At 44.2% G+C, this 14,783-nt stretch overlaps 1 protein-coding gene and 1 long non-coding RNA gene across 6 annotated transcripts in view; one reads left to right on the forward strand and one right to left on the reverse strand.

The window, feature by feature from the left end:
* Positions 1-13,743, reverse strand: part of LOC103092026 (uncharacterized) — a 39,200-nt gene extending 25,457 nt beyond the window's left edge. Inside the window, exon 1 of the long non-coding RNA XR_008916176.1 lies at positions 13,270-13,743. This is a non-coding gene — a long non-coding RNA (uncharacterized LOC103092026). The remainder of the gene's footprint in view (positions 1-13,269) is intronic.
* CNTN2 (contactin 2) overlaps positions 1-14,783 on the forward strand; it is a 63,305-nt gene that overhangs the window by 6,873 nt on the left and 41,649 nt on the right. For 2 of the 5 annotated variants that reach the window (XM_056815792.1, XM_016430101.2), the window contains exon 2: positions 14,354-14,497. In XM_056815792.1, the coding sequence (XP_056671770.1) occupies positions 14,443-14,497 (55 nt within the window). In that variant the 5' untranslated portion in view covers positions 14,354-14,442. Of the gene's footprint in view, positions 1-10,039; positions 11,447-13,609; positions 13,837-14,353; positions 14,498-14,783 lie in introns of those variants that run through there. The other 3 variants (XM_016430100.2, XM_007481248.3, XM_007481247.3) reach the window with 3 other exon arrangements.

The raw sequence follows: 14,783 nt of genomic DNA on the forward strand, positions 1-14,783 counted from the left end.
CCTCCGAGAGAGGAACCCTGATCAGCAAACATGTACCGGAACTGTGGGAGTAGACTGTCTCAGCCATGAGAGTGGGCGCTGCAGATCCCAACAGTTCTGCACTGGGTTCATCTCAGAAGAAAACACTTTGTATTTGCCATGCAAGCAATTGGAGCTTTGATGCAGGTTGGATGACACAACATCTGAAACCCATTCTGGGTCTGAGATTCTATCTTTCTGTTCTTTGGAAGACCCTGTTACAGGAAAATTCTGCCCAAAAGATGCCCATTTTGGCCCCGGCCTATGGAAACTCTCTTCTCACCACCAATGTCCAGTTGTCAAGTCCTGTCCATTTTACCTTCATACTATCTTTCATATACCACCCCTTCTCCCTTCAGACATTGCCACAACTATGTCAATCTAACAGTCAACAAATATTTATCAAGCACCTGCTATGTGCCAAGTACTAGACTAAGCACTGAGAATTCAAAATAAGGTAAAAGATAGCCTTTTCTCCTAAAGAACTCATGTTCTGATGGGAGAGACAACGTGCAACCAGCTAAGAAACAGCTTTGTGCAGGAAAAGTAGTAAAGAAACAACAGATACTAGAATTAAGAGAGATGGGGAAATGCTTCCTGGAGAAGGGCAGAAACTGATGCTTAGGCTGCTAAACTCCATTACCCAAGCTATCGAGACAGTGCAGATAACAAGCCTCCTTCTAAAACATTACTAATAGGCAGCATTATATAATGGAGAGAGTCCTGAAAAAAGAGGAAGCAGAAGACCTGAGTCCAAATCCCAGCACTGCCAAGTCATTGCACATCAGTGTTTCCTCCTCTGCAAAATGGGGATAACAACCACTGGTCTGCCTACTTGGGATCATACCTTTTAAGCTAAAAAGGTCTTAGAACCTTTCTAATCCAACATCTTCAATTTACAGGTGAAGGAGGCAATTTCAAAAGACTTAAGAACTATTACTCAATGACCAACCACAATTCCAGAGAACCCATGATGAAATGTGCTTTTTGATCTCTCTGTAGACTAACAAATTTGATCACATTCTTCTCCTTGCTACCCTTTTCCCTCTAGGTTTCCCAACACTGCTCTCTCTTAGTTTTTCTCCTAGCTATCTTCTAAAAATCTATTTTGTTGGGTCTTCCAAGTCTCAAAAGCTAACGCAGGATGTTCCCCTTGGCTCTTTCTTCCCTCTTATGCTAATTCTTTTGAACCCTTACTTTCTATTGTAATAATAAGAGGGCTAGATATGCCTAGGGTCACATAGCTAGTCAAGTTAAGACTTGAACCCAGACCCTTCTATCCTCTGAACCATCTAGCTGCCCTTCTCTCTATGCTATTTTACTTAGTGATCTCATGAGTCCCATGGATTCAATTATCCTCTCTATGATGAGGACTGAAATCTGCTTATCTTCTCCTAGCGTTTCTTCTGCCCTCTAATCTCACTAATCTCCAATTCAGTATCTCAAATAGGATGCCCCACAGTCTTCTTAAACTCAATGTATCTAAAAGTGATATTATTATCATTCCTGTGAACACTTCCTCCCTTCCTAACTTCCTGATTGCTGTCAAGGACACTATCATACTTACAGTCATCCAAACTCACAACCAAGGGATAATCTGCCTCTCCTCACTCCCACTCACCACCTCAGTCCAGTTGTTGAGTCTTGTCAATTCTACCTTCATCCAATCCCTCTTCTGACATCTTCACCACTCTAGGGCAGTCCCACATCAGTTCATGCCTGGATTATTCCAATAGCCTGTTGGTTGGTTTCAAATCTCTCCCACTTCAATCCATCCTCCGATCACTGGCCCAAGGGATCTTCCCAAAGGGTATATATGATCAAATCTCCCCTCTATTCAATAAATTCTAGGGGTTCCCAACTCCTCTGCCTTTTAAAGCTTTCCAGAACCTGGTCCCTTCCTACCTCTTCTGTCTTTTTACATTTTACTCCCCTCCATGTACACTATGATCCAATAACACTGGCCCCCTTGTTGTTCCTCAAACAAAACATTACATTTCTGTTCATTTTCACTAGTTTGCCTCTTATGCCTGCCTAGAATGCTCTCTCAGAAGCATGTCCTGGCTTCCTTGACTTCCTGAAAGGCTTAGCTAAAGTCTCACCTTTTTTTAAACCTGTATCTTCTGCCTTAGAATCAGTACTTTAACTAAATAAACTTAAAAAAAAAGCAGCAGCACTAAGTATCAATTCCAAGTCAGAAGAGCAGTAAGGCCTAGGGAATTGGGGATAAGCAATTAAATGACTTGCCCAAGATCACACAGCTTTAGAATTGTCTGAGATCAGACTTAAACCCAGGACCTCCCATCTCTAGCCCTGACTCTCTATCCACTAAGATACCCAGCTGCCCCCTAAAGTCCCACCTTCTTCAAGAAACCTTCCCCTGTCCTCAGTAATCATAATACTTCCCTCTGAGGCATTCTCCATTTAGCCTGTCCAAATCTTGTTTATCATAGTTGTTTGCCTGTTGTCTCCCTCATTAAGCTAAGAGTTCTTTGAGAGCAGGAACTGGTGTGTGTGTGTGTGTGTGTGTGTGTGTGTGTGTGTGAGAGAGAGAGAGAGAGAGAGAGAGAGAGAGAGAGAGAGAGAGAGAGAGAGAGAGAGAGAGAGAGAGAGATTATTGTCTCCCTCACTAGACTAGAAACTCTTTGAGAGCAGGAATTATTTTTTCACTTTCTTTGTATCCCCAGAGTTTAATTATGGTATCTGGTCTGTAGTAGGCTCTTTTTTTTTTTAATTAAAAAGCCTTACCTTCTCTTTTAGACTCAATACCAAGTATCAGTTCCAAAGAAGAAGAGCAGTAAGGCTAGGAAATTGGGGTTAAGTGACTTGCCCAGGGTCATCCAGCTAAGAATTTTCTAAGATCAAATTTGAACCCAGAACCTCTTGTTTCCAAGTCTGACTCCATCCACTGAGTCACCTAGTTGCTCCTATAATAGGCTCTTGATAAATGCTTAGTGACTTCATTTGACTTATTTACCCACCTCACGAAAGAGAGATAGTAGACTCAAGAATGTAAATTGAGACATATGTCATTGGACATGGCCAATGTGAAGAATTAATTTTGCATAACTATGATATTTATTACAAAGGTTTTATTTTTCTATTTCTTCAATGGGCATGAGGGAGGGAGAGAAAATTGTTTTTTTTAATCTAATTGAAAAAATTATCTTAAAAAATTTTACAACTGAAGGAACTCCATGGAGCTAATAAAGAGGAAGTGATCTTCCACCCCTCCTGCTCCTCACCCCCAGCCCAGAGTCACCCAAATAACTATGGCGTTCCAACCCAGAATCTCCAACTCCAAAGCCAATGCCCTTTCTCTGATGCCCCACTGCTTTTTCTCAGTATGAAGCTGTTAGGAGGAAATCTGTTTTCTAAACTGTAAAGGGCTCCAGAAATGTGAGCGATGATCATTTATTCTTGTCCCACCACTGGGAAGCAGAGAGTGAAGGAGAGAAACCTTTTTGGCGGGAGTAGGAATGAGTGGTTTTCTGGTGGGGGATGACCTTGAGTGTGTCTCTATGCCCACTCATGTTCCTGTGGGTCCGTGTGTATTAGCCAAGCGTCTGTGTGTCTGTTTATGTGGATCCATGTGTACGAGTGAATCATGGGGGTATACGTGCTTTTATTGTCCTCATTCCCCCATATGTCTGCCAATGTGCTTGGAGATGCACCTGGATCTCCAGGGGGATCGATGGACACCCGTCCTTGGGTTGGAGCGTACAGAAGCCCCTTTTCAGGAGTTTGTGGTTGTCTGTGTGTGCCGTCGTGGGATCATAGACTTGGACATGGAAAGGGCTTTCGAGATCATCTACTCCAGGCCCTTCTTTATCCAGATGAGGAAGCTGAGGTGCCAATGTTGAGGAACTACCTTCAGGTCATCTGTGTAATAAGTAGCAAAACATGCAGATTGAAACATACCATTTTCTGCTTGATTTCCTCCATGAATTTTTCTCTAATATAAGCAGGATGTGTCTTGTTTCACAACATGATGAACGTGGAAATATGTATTATATGATAATATATGTACCACTGATATTATATTACCTGCCATCTTGGGAAGGGAGAAGGGTACAATGGAGGGAGAGAACATAGATTGCAAAATGCCCGAAGATGAATATTAAAAATTGTGGATTTTCTCAGTGGATTGAGAGCCAGGCCTGGGGACAGGAGGTCCTGGGTTCCAATCTGGCCTCAGACACTTCCCAGCTGGGTGACCCTGGGCAAGTTCTAGCCCTTACCACTCTTCTGCCTTGGAGCCAATACACAGTATTGATTCTAAGACAGAAGGTAAGAGTTAAAAAAAAATTGTATCAAGGGCAACTAGGTGGCTCAGTGGATAAGGGTTAGACCCAGAGATGGGAGGTCCTGGGTTCAAAAGTGGTCTCAAATAAATCCTAGCTAAGTGACTCTGGACAAGTCACTTAACCCCAGTTGCCTAGCCCTTATCACTCTTCTGCTTTGGAACCAATACATGATTCTAAGAACATAAATTGGGTTTTTTTAATTGTATTGACATGGTAATCTGAAAAAATTAAATTTTAAAGATTTTTAAAGTATTAAACCAAGCTTCAAACCCCCATCCTCTGCCTCCAAATTCAGAGCACTTTTCCTCTATACTGAGCATATAATGGTACTCAGTGAATATTTGTTTTCTGAATGTATGGAAGCGTGCATTTGTTTAATTAAGGGCAGACCTGGTCTTGCATGTATGTTAGCAGTCTTGGAGTAAATCTACAACAGTAAAGAAATATGGAAGGAGCAGTGTCTGTCCTAGCTGCATGACCCTGGACAAGTTACTTAGCCCTGCTTGCCTTGCCCTTGCCCTTCTGTCTTCAAATTGTTACTAAGTCAGAAAATAAGGGTTTAAAAAGAAGAATTCGTGGGTAAAGTGGTCCAAGATCAAGAAGCCACAGAGGTTATGGAGCTAGAAGAGACCTTTAAAGTTATCTAGTCTCAAGACAGTTTTTAGCTGGAAGGACAAAACCGACACAGAAATAAGTGACTTACCCAAGATCATACGGGCAGTAAGAAACAAATCTGGGATTTGAACCCGAATCTTTTGACTCTAAATCCAACATTCTTTCCATCACATTTATCAGATAGGGAAACTGAAGCCCAGAAAAGAAAAGGGACTCACCCAATTTAAAAGAGTGAATTAGAGGCAGAGAAAGGACTAGGTAGCTTCCTTAACTCTCCATTCAATATTTTTTGACACTCTGGGTAAAAAGGAAGATGAGATGAGGCTCAGAAATGACAGCTAAATAAACTATAATTATCTCTTTCACATCTCAATTTCCTCACTGCGGTTTTAATATATTGCGAGTCAGCATAAGAAATTAAATGGAAATTTAGGGTGGGGTGGAGTTTTGCAGAAGACAGACAACATATGAAGTCCAGAAGATGACACAGAAAAAGTTGAGAAACTCAGAAATGCAAACTTAATCCAAAATTTACAATAAGGTACTGTAAACATCCTGTGAAAGAAAAAGAAAAAATTCAGACTTCTTTTCTAGTACAAAGGGAGGACCAAAACATTTTACCCAAATATTCCAGATCACAAGGGCACTCGCCATTAACTCTGCAGTGGGGAAGTGAGAACTTACAGTTCGCTATTCCTGTCTCCTGGATACCTCCATACTCACGTCTCCTCTGATCTATCTTCCTGAAGTTATGGGCTCCCAGAGGGCTACAGTGAGCATCTTTCCCTCGGGCTGGTCATGAACTGATTGCCCATGAAAAGGGCTTTCTAACCCTGCTGATTAAACCTGGGTAAATAGGTACCCTTACTCTGGTTTGTTGCTATTGTTTCTGTTAGATGGATTTTGGAAGCTCCTTCCCCCAGAATCTCCCCCAACAGCCCCTTCATAGACTCAAGATACTGCTGCCTACCCTAGGATGCAGCCAGCGACAAGAGCTGGGTGGCTTAAGGGGATTCGAATTTCCTTTAAATCAAGGCAGGAGTAGCCTGGATCCTTGGTCCCCCAAGTCCTTTTGTGGGCATAGCCTATCTGCCTCTTATCCATAGCTGACTTCCAAAACTCTGGCTTATCTTTGGCTCAGGAAAAATTACACCAACTCCCCGCTCTGTTCCCCAATCAGATTCCACCCCCCACCTCAGCAGGCTTGGCTTCTGACTAGACTGACTCGTGCCCGTCTGTGCCAGCCTGTGCCCAAACCCTGCTTTGCTGTCAGCTGTGCCAGCCTGGTCTCTGGGACAGATGCTATCACCCCAGGTCCTTTCCAGTACACAGTTTGGAGTCTATGGCTTGCCCCCTCCAGTTTGTTGAGAAATAATAAGCCAACAGATCCCAATCTGGCCTTAGAGGCAAATCTTTCTGATGATCAGATGTGAAGGCAAGAATTTGGGTCTGGCAAGGTATTTCCCTGCAGAAATGACCCCATGCATCTGGAGGAATTAAGGCTCCATATTCCTGTTCCAAAGATGATGATAATGACAACTTATGTTTCCAGAGTGTTCAGGTTTGCAAACTGCTTTTTGGGAAGCAGCTGGTAGAAGTTCTACTGTCCCCATTTTACAGATGAGGAAATTGAGACCCAGAGTATAAAGTAGCTTGCCCAAGGTCAAATAAATGTCAGAACTGGGATTTCAATTTGAGTTTCCTGGCATTTAAAGCTATCCCAAAATGAGCCAATGCTACCCCAAGATGGCCACTTCTCCAATATGGGAGACCTTTATTTAAGTGCAGCCCAGAGATGCTAGAGAGGGGATTCCTGCATGGACAGATTATGTATCAGACTAAGTCCTTTCCTGTCTCAGAGATTCTGTGGTTTCTTGGCTTCCCCTCCAATGCTTATTCTACTATAGCATACTGCCTGCCTACCTTCTAATCATTAAATATTTAATAGCAATAAAAATAACTAGAATTTCAAGGCTTACCAAGTGCTTTACAAATATTTCATTTTATCCTCTCAGCTCTACAATTTAGAAGCTTTCATTATCCCCATCTTACAGATGAGGAAACTGAGGCAGACAGCTACTAAGTAACTAGCCCAAGCTCATCTAGCTAATTAAGTGTGTAGATCTAGATTCAAACTCAGGTCTTTCTGCCTCCTCTAAGCCCAGCATTATACCACTCATTGTACCACCTAGCTGCTCCTTGCACTTATTACTGAGTGCACACAGTTCAAGGTACCATCATGGATGCAAAGAGGTAGAAAGCCAATCCTTGATCCCAAGGAGCTCCTGTCATAACTGAAGAGATGCTATCTGTGCAAATGCCAAATGTCAAAGGATGGGGATTCAATAATAGGACAAGAATTTGGAGTTGGGAGCAGTGTGGTCAAGGGAGGCTTCAGAAGACACAGGACCTCACCCCCTTCTAACCTCCCTCATAAACATCAGGAGAGCTTCCTGTCACCTCCAGTGACTCCCGTTCCATGAACGAGACCCTCCATTCTCTCAGCTGCAGACATTTGCTTTAGTCTCAGTAGAAGTCTGAGTTCATCACAACCTAGACTGGTTCTTTCCTTGGCTTTTTCCCCTTCCTAACTTGTTTTAAATCACGCTCCCTCTGCTCTGCTTTATCCATAAAACGTTCCCTAGTAACCATGCCTGTGCCCATCCTGGGCACGTCTGCAATTCTCTCCCTCCTCATCCTTATCCTCCTCCTGGCTTCCCTGGCTTTCTCCAAGTCCCAATTAAAACCCCATCTCCTCCAGGAAGGCTTCGTGAATGCCTCTTAATTCCAGAGCCTTTCCTCTGCCAGTCATTTCCCACTTATTCTGTGTATAGCGCATTTATGTGTATTTGTTTGCATGTTGTCTCCCCGGGCCAGTAGACTGTAGTAAGCTCTTGGAGGGTAGGGTCTGTCTTTTGACTCTTTTTGCATCTCTAGGGCTTAGCTTGGTATTTAATAAACGTTTACTGACTTGACCTGCAGCTTTGAAAGATGAATACCATCTAGGCTAGCAGAACTGTCAGAACTACCGCAGAGGGGCAGTTAGGTGGCTCAGGACAGAGAGCCAGGCTAGAGACGGAAGATCCTGGGTTCAAATGTGACCTCAGATACTTCCTAACAGCTATATGACCCTAGGCAAGTCACTTAACCCCCATTGCCTAGCCCTTGCTGCTCTTCTGCCTTGGAAGCAATACATAGTATTGATTCTAAGACAAAAGGGAAAGAATTTTAAAAAGAAGAAAAAAAAGAACTGTATCAGGGAATAGTGAGCACAGATATAGGGAGGTGTATGTATGTTGAAAGGGCTGGAGTGACCTCCCAGTGAGGAGTTTTGGCTTGGCTGGGTTTCAGGAGGGAGAGATGAAAGCACAAGCTCAGCTCGAGCTCAGATAAAAAGATGGGCAGGAGTTTTGAAGTAACTTCAGCCTTCAATGATAGGGGCAGCAAGGTGGCTCAGTGGATAGAGAGCCAAGCCTGGAGATCAGAAATCCTGGGTTCAAATTTGTCCTCAGACATTTCCTGGCTGTGTGACACAAGTCACTTAACCCTGGTCTACTAGCTCTTAACATTCTTTTGCCTTGGAACCAATACTAAATATTGATTCTAAGACAGAAAGTAAGGGTTTAAAAAAAAAGCCTCCAATGATATCAGTAGAGGGAGGGTATGATTAGGTCCCAGATAGAAGTCCCCAATTTAAAAAGGTAAATATAGACTTGACATTAGAGAAATCTTCCTAATGAGTAGATCTGACCAAAAGTGGATTCTCCCCTCTTTGGAAGACTTCAAGTAAAGGCTCAATAATCACTTCTTAAGTATGTTGTAATGGGGATTCCTTTGGAGGTATGTTTTGGACTAGAAAGTCCCTGAGGTCCCTTCCAAATCTAAAACTCCAGCATTCTGTAGCATTTCTGGAAAAGTACAGATGAGGCAGGAGAGCCCAAAGGCTCTGCCACAAGGGGTGAGATCTTCCCCCACTTCCCTACAAGCACACCTGCATACTTTTCAGACATCTGAGAGGCCATTCTAGAGTCTTTGGGTCTCCAAGGGGCAGCATATATCTGTGCAGGCTCCCTCTTTCCATCACAGAGGTGGGTCCCTGGAAATTGGATGTCACTTATATCATCAGACCTATTTCCCTGCAGATTTATTTTGCTGGACAGTGTTCTTTCTCTTCATATCTTTTTTAATTTTATTTTTTATTGTCATGGAAAACACACTTCCATATTGATCATTGTTCTAAGAGCACATTCATACAAAACCAAAACCCCAAAATAAAACCATAAACACACTGATGTGAAAGACGACTCCAACAGTTCTTTCTCTGGAGGTGCAGAACATTCCCTGTCTTAGATCTTTTAGGATTGTCCCAGATCATTGCCTTGCTGTGACTAGCCAAGTTTTCATATGTATCTTTTTTTTTTTAAAACAAGAATAGGCAAGCATAGAGCCTGAGCCCAGTATTGCAGGTCACCTAGGCACAACTGACTGGCTTCTTATATACACTCATGGTTACAAGAGAAAGTTTTGTGGATAGAAAGAATATTTAAAAAGGAGTGTGATTTTTAAAAAAGTTATGAAGAAAAAAAGTACAGAACTAGTCCAGGTTGTGATTAACTCAGACTTTAACTGGGACTAAAGCAGATCTGAGTGGGGGATTTAGGGAGTGAGCATTCTGGGTAAAATCAATAAAAATACATGTTTATTGACTGACTGGTACCATAGGAGGCTTATGATTTCTACAACTTGGTAAGTTTCAGTCCCCAATGGTCCCTGTAAAGTAGACATTGATATATCTCCTCCCTCCTTTCCATCCCCATCCAAGCCTCCCATCCTTTTCAATCTACCTTCTGCTCATAGCCTACTTTCCTGGGTTTGTGGTCAAGGGGATTCTCCTTGTGCCACAGGGAACAGCCCTCCATAAATGCTGCTCAATTTTGGAGGAATTGCCCCCCTGTGTTCTTACATGCTGGCCTGGGGTTCCCCCACTTCTTCTGCATCCCCCTAGTAATCTGATGAAGAGCTCTGAACCAAGGAGAATGAGCAGGAAGTTAACACTCATTGAAAGAGCCTGTTTGGTGTAGTAGAAAGAAGTCTGGGTTGGGAGGAGATCAGGAGACCTGAGTTGTTTGATACTTTCCTTTTTTCATTTGTTAGTTATTGAAATCATAGACAAATAACCCAACATCTATGAGCCTATACTTCCTCTGCAAAATTGAGGAAATAATTATTGTAGAGAGGATCGGGATTGGGACAAGACTCAAACTCAGGTCTCTTCCTGACTTCAAGTCCAACCCCTTATTCATTTCCCTAGCTGAAGCAGCCAGGTGGTGCAATGACCCTGGGCAAATCAATTCACTTCTTTGCCTCAGTTTTCTTATCTGAAAAATGGAGATAAGAATAGCACCTACTATCTCCCAGGGAAATCTTGAAGGATAAAATGCAGTATTTGTAAAGTGCTTCTATAATAACTGCTAGATAATATTATACTCCTACCTACTTTGCAGGTAGTTGCAAGAAAAGTAGTTTATAAATGTTTTATTCTGTGTGAATGGATGTGATGGAATCCTTGATTAAATGAACCTTGGAGATGATCCTTGAGTTTAGCTGCTTCCTGAGCCCTGGTAATTTGTTGATCAAATGAGATAATATATGTAAAGTGCTTCACAAACCTTTAGGCTCTAGGTGAACTCTTACTATTATTTTGATTATTTCAATTATTCATGGAAAGTCAGTGATATTCAGGTGATCTCCTGGTTAGTGAAAAGAGAGAATCAAATCAGGCTCCCGGCTTCTGCTCACCTCTTCAGACCAGAGCGGGGAGGCAGCTAAGAAGATGGTGCTGCTGGCTCCTTAAACACATGAACCATTTGTACGGCATGCCCAGGCCACCAGCTGGGCCTCTGGGCAAGCTGGCCATTGTTTGGTGACATCATCTCCAGGCATAGGCGGCTCCTTTGCAGATGGTCTGACTATTCAAGCCAAGATTTTCCCCAGAGATTTTGTCCAGAGCAAACCACCTATTTACGGGGCACCCTAGACCGTCCAGAGGGTCCAAACTTCTCTCCACTGTTCTCATCTCCATGGACCCCAGAGGACACAAAGCATTAAACATTTTGTTCAAGTGCCTGCCACTGAGGATTCAAAAACCAAACAATATCCAACCTGTAGGAATTTAGGGAAGAAACAACCCAGACACAGAGAAATGCAAACTATAGACAAAGTCAATGAATGTAAATCGAAGGAAAGGCATTAGCAGCTGAGCAGACCAGGATAGGTATCAAGCAGGAAGCTATCACTTGAATCAAGACTTAAGGAAGCTAGGCTTTCAAAGATGCCCAAGATAGGAGAGAGGGCATAGTAGGAGAGAGGGCATTCCAGGCAGGAGGGACAGCCAGTACAGAGCATCAAGCCTGGAGATGGGATGCCATATGCAGGAAATATCAAGGAAGCCAGTTTGGCCACCACTAGAGAGGTCCTGAAGGAGAATAACGAGTAAGCCTGGAAAGGTAGGCTGAAGCCAGATTGGCTATTTATAATCCTAGTGGACATGTGTTCAGGTGGGAATGAAATTGGGAAGGCATATGGAGAATGGGTGCATGTAAGCTTGTACCTAATGTCTCAGCCTGGATATCATGCCCCAGAGCCCCCTTCTGAGATGGCCCAGAGGCTGGTTATAAATAAATAACCAAGCAAACCAGATGGGGAAGGAGATCCCCTTCGTGTCAGGTCTTCCTTCCTCTAAGAGTCCTGAATGCCACATCTGTTGAGTCAGTCTTTGCCAGCTATTCTACTCTACCTCCTGTCCCTGGTAGATTTCCCCAACTCTCCTAGCCCAAGTGAAAAACATAATTGCTTCTTCCCTTATCTCAGTGGGGAAATATAGGCGATGGCACCCAAGGGACCAAGTCGAGACCCCAGGCAGGAAAGACTGAGATTTCCAGTAAGCTACTGGATGGCCTGAGCCCAAGTATCCCCTCTCTTCACTCCTCAGTCTCCCCATTCGTAAAAATAAAGAGATTTAGACTAGGTGGCCCCCTAAGCTGCTTTTTAAGTCTAATGTTTGGGGATTCAAGTTTAGGACTGTTAGAGTAAGGAAAATGTGATGAAGATGAGTAGGGGGTCTCAGCTCTCTATGGGGTGGTCCTTTCCTTGTGCAAACTGAAGGAGATGGAGGGAGCAACACCTGGACTCTTCTCAACAAAGTGAAGCTCCCATCTGCTGTGGATAAGGATCCCATCGCCTCCACCCAGCCTACTTCTCAGGGCCTCCCCATCCCCTTCCTTTTAACATCCTTCCTGCCAGCCCCAGGTTTCCCCCAAGGTTCCACCAGGCCACAGCTGGGCCTGTAGATGCTGAGAAGAGGTCTTTGGGGTTGAAAAAATGAGTCGGTGCCAAAGGACACTTAGGAGAGCAGAGAACAAAATCCTAGAAGTAAACCCTGAGAGTGCATTCTTTTTCAGTGACCTCTCTCACCTTACTTCAAATAGAATGAACCTCCAGGACCCATGAAGAATCAACTCATTTTTCCAGACTATTACTTACTGTTCTTCCTCCTTCTCTAATTGAGTAGTAGAGCTAACAAGGACACTAGAGAATGTCCAACTCCTTTATTTTAAGAGAAAGAAACTGAGGCATAGGATAGGGAAAAAGTAATAAATGAAATGAAAATAAAGGAGGCAGAGAGGTGGCTCAGTAGATCAAGAGCCAGGATGAGAGAGGGGAGGATTCAAACTTGGCCTCAGACACTTCCTAGCTGGGTGACCCTGAGCAAGTCACTTAACCCCCATTACCTAGTCCTTACCACTCTTCTGCCTTGGAACCAATACATAGCATTTATTGATTCTAAGACAAAAGGTAAGGATTTTAAATAAATAAAATAAAACCTGCAAATGGCATACAGCTAATTAGCAGCAGAGCCAGCAGTACAACTCTGGTTTCCTAACTATTCTAACCCTTGACTCATCAGTATCACTTGAGGAAGTCTGACTAGATATAGATGGGAAAACTCCAGCCTGCTCATGATGCTCTTCATGAGAACATCCCAGAGGATAGTCAGTGGGATTATAGGATGGGGTCTATGATGAACTAATTTGGGGTTTCCTATGGATTTTCAATTGCCTGGGCTTTCCCTGAACCCTAAAGCCGAGATCATGAATGTCTTCCAGAGGTTAATGTTAGAGGGACCCAGAGGTGGTCACTGGCTCCTAGGATGCCTAGATTCTTCCCAAAGGTGTGGAAATAGAATGTTGAGTCCGTCAATCCCCCCTGCATGTGTCCAAGTCAAACCCTGGCTCACGGACAGAAGGTTCTGTTCTTCAGGATCCCCTACCTTGAACAATGTATTCTCTGTTCCAGAACTTCACAACAGCTGGCCACGGTGTCTCAGCACATACTGGCAGGGATGCCCCTTCAGCCTTCAACTCTTCCTAGGTTCTGTCAAGCTCCCCTGCACCCAGCATTCACTCTGTGTTGGGCTAGTTAGATGAGCCAGAGGTTAGCAGTTTGGGCCCCAAAGAGCTCTCCCCCATAGTCTCAGGCAGCTGGCTGCCTTACAGGTGTGTGCAGGTGGGGACAAGAGGGCCGGGTCTCACAGCCATCTCACAAATGTGCTCTGTTAGTCATAAGGGGCCAGGTCAGGCAGGCGTCTCACAAATGTTGCTGTTGGTCATAAGAGGACCAGGGGGAGGGAATGTGGATGGGCCCTGGGTGAGAAGATGTGAATGGTTTAATGCAACCCATCCCCACTCCAAGAAAAAAAACAAAGCCTGCATTAACTTGGGGCTGAAGACATTAATGCAGCTCTCCAAGGGCTTAGAACTAGGGGAGTAACTGAGGTCTGGGACGCTGTCTCAGAGGAAGCGTGCCGCTGAATGGGACCCTTTCCATACACACAGGTGTCAATGCCCCCCTTCCCCGGGAGACAGAGGGCTAGAGCAAAAGACAGGGTGAAGGGGGAGCCTTCTTTCTCCATGTGAACCACTCTCAGAGACTCTATGAGCAGCCAGCTATTCCGTGTGAAATTTGGGAAAGGGAGGCTCCCCTACTATGGGAAAGAGAGAGAGAGGGAGGAGGGAGCAGAGCAGGGGAAAGGAGGGAGGGTAGAGGGAAAGAAGAGTGGGGGGGGGGCCAGACACCCCAGGGATCTGGACTGAGGCACTCAGTCCAGGAAAGAGCTCCTTGGTAATAGCCCAAGCTCTTTCCCTTGGGATTCCCAGGGAGGCTTAGTGCTTCTATGATTCCTGCCTTCTCCCTCTCGTCTGAATGGAAAGCATTAATGAATTTATTTCTCCGTCCCCAACCCCCTCCCCAATTCCCCATCCTCCACCAGTAAGAGGGGCTAGGAGGGGCTGTGGGCACAAGCTAGTGGAAAGGCTGCTCCTTATTCATCTGTTTGTTTTTCTCCTTTCTCCCAGGTCCTTGTCCTTTGGTCCCAACACCCTCTCTCTTCTGGGCTAAGATTTGCTGCACTCCGCTCTCCAGGTCCCTCCTTCTCAGACTGACCATGGGGATCCCTGAGCAGCTGCTGATGGCATCCTTAGCCGTGCTCTCTTTTTCAGGTAAGAGACTGATTTCATCTCTGCTCAGAGCAAAGATCTTCTCAATCACGACAATGATGGTGCTATTAGCTATCTGAATTTGCGCCTATGTGACATCTCTCCTTCCCGGGCTCTCTGATCGCTAGGATCTTCTCTGTTTTCATGTGTTCCCCTAGAAAAGTTCAGAGACTTCACCTGAAAGACTAAGGAACCCAGGATGAGGGTTAGCATCTAATTCTCCTGGAAGCTGGAGCTATCCATGAGATTTTACCGTGTCCCTGCTTGGGAAGGGGACATGGGAACAAAT

Source organism: Monodelphis domestica, chromosome 2 (assembly GCF_027887165.1).
Source record: "Monodelphis domestica isolate mMonDom1 chromosome 2, mMonDom1.pri, whole genome shotgun sequence".
NCBI lineage: Eukaryota > Metazoa > Chordata > Mammalia > Didelphimorphia > Didelphidae > Monodelphis > Monodelphis domestica.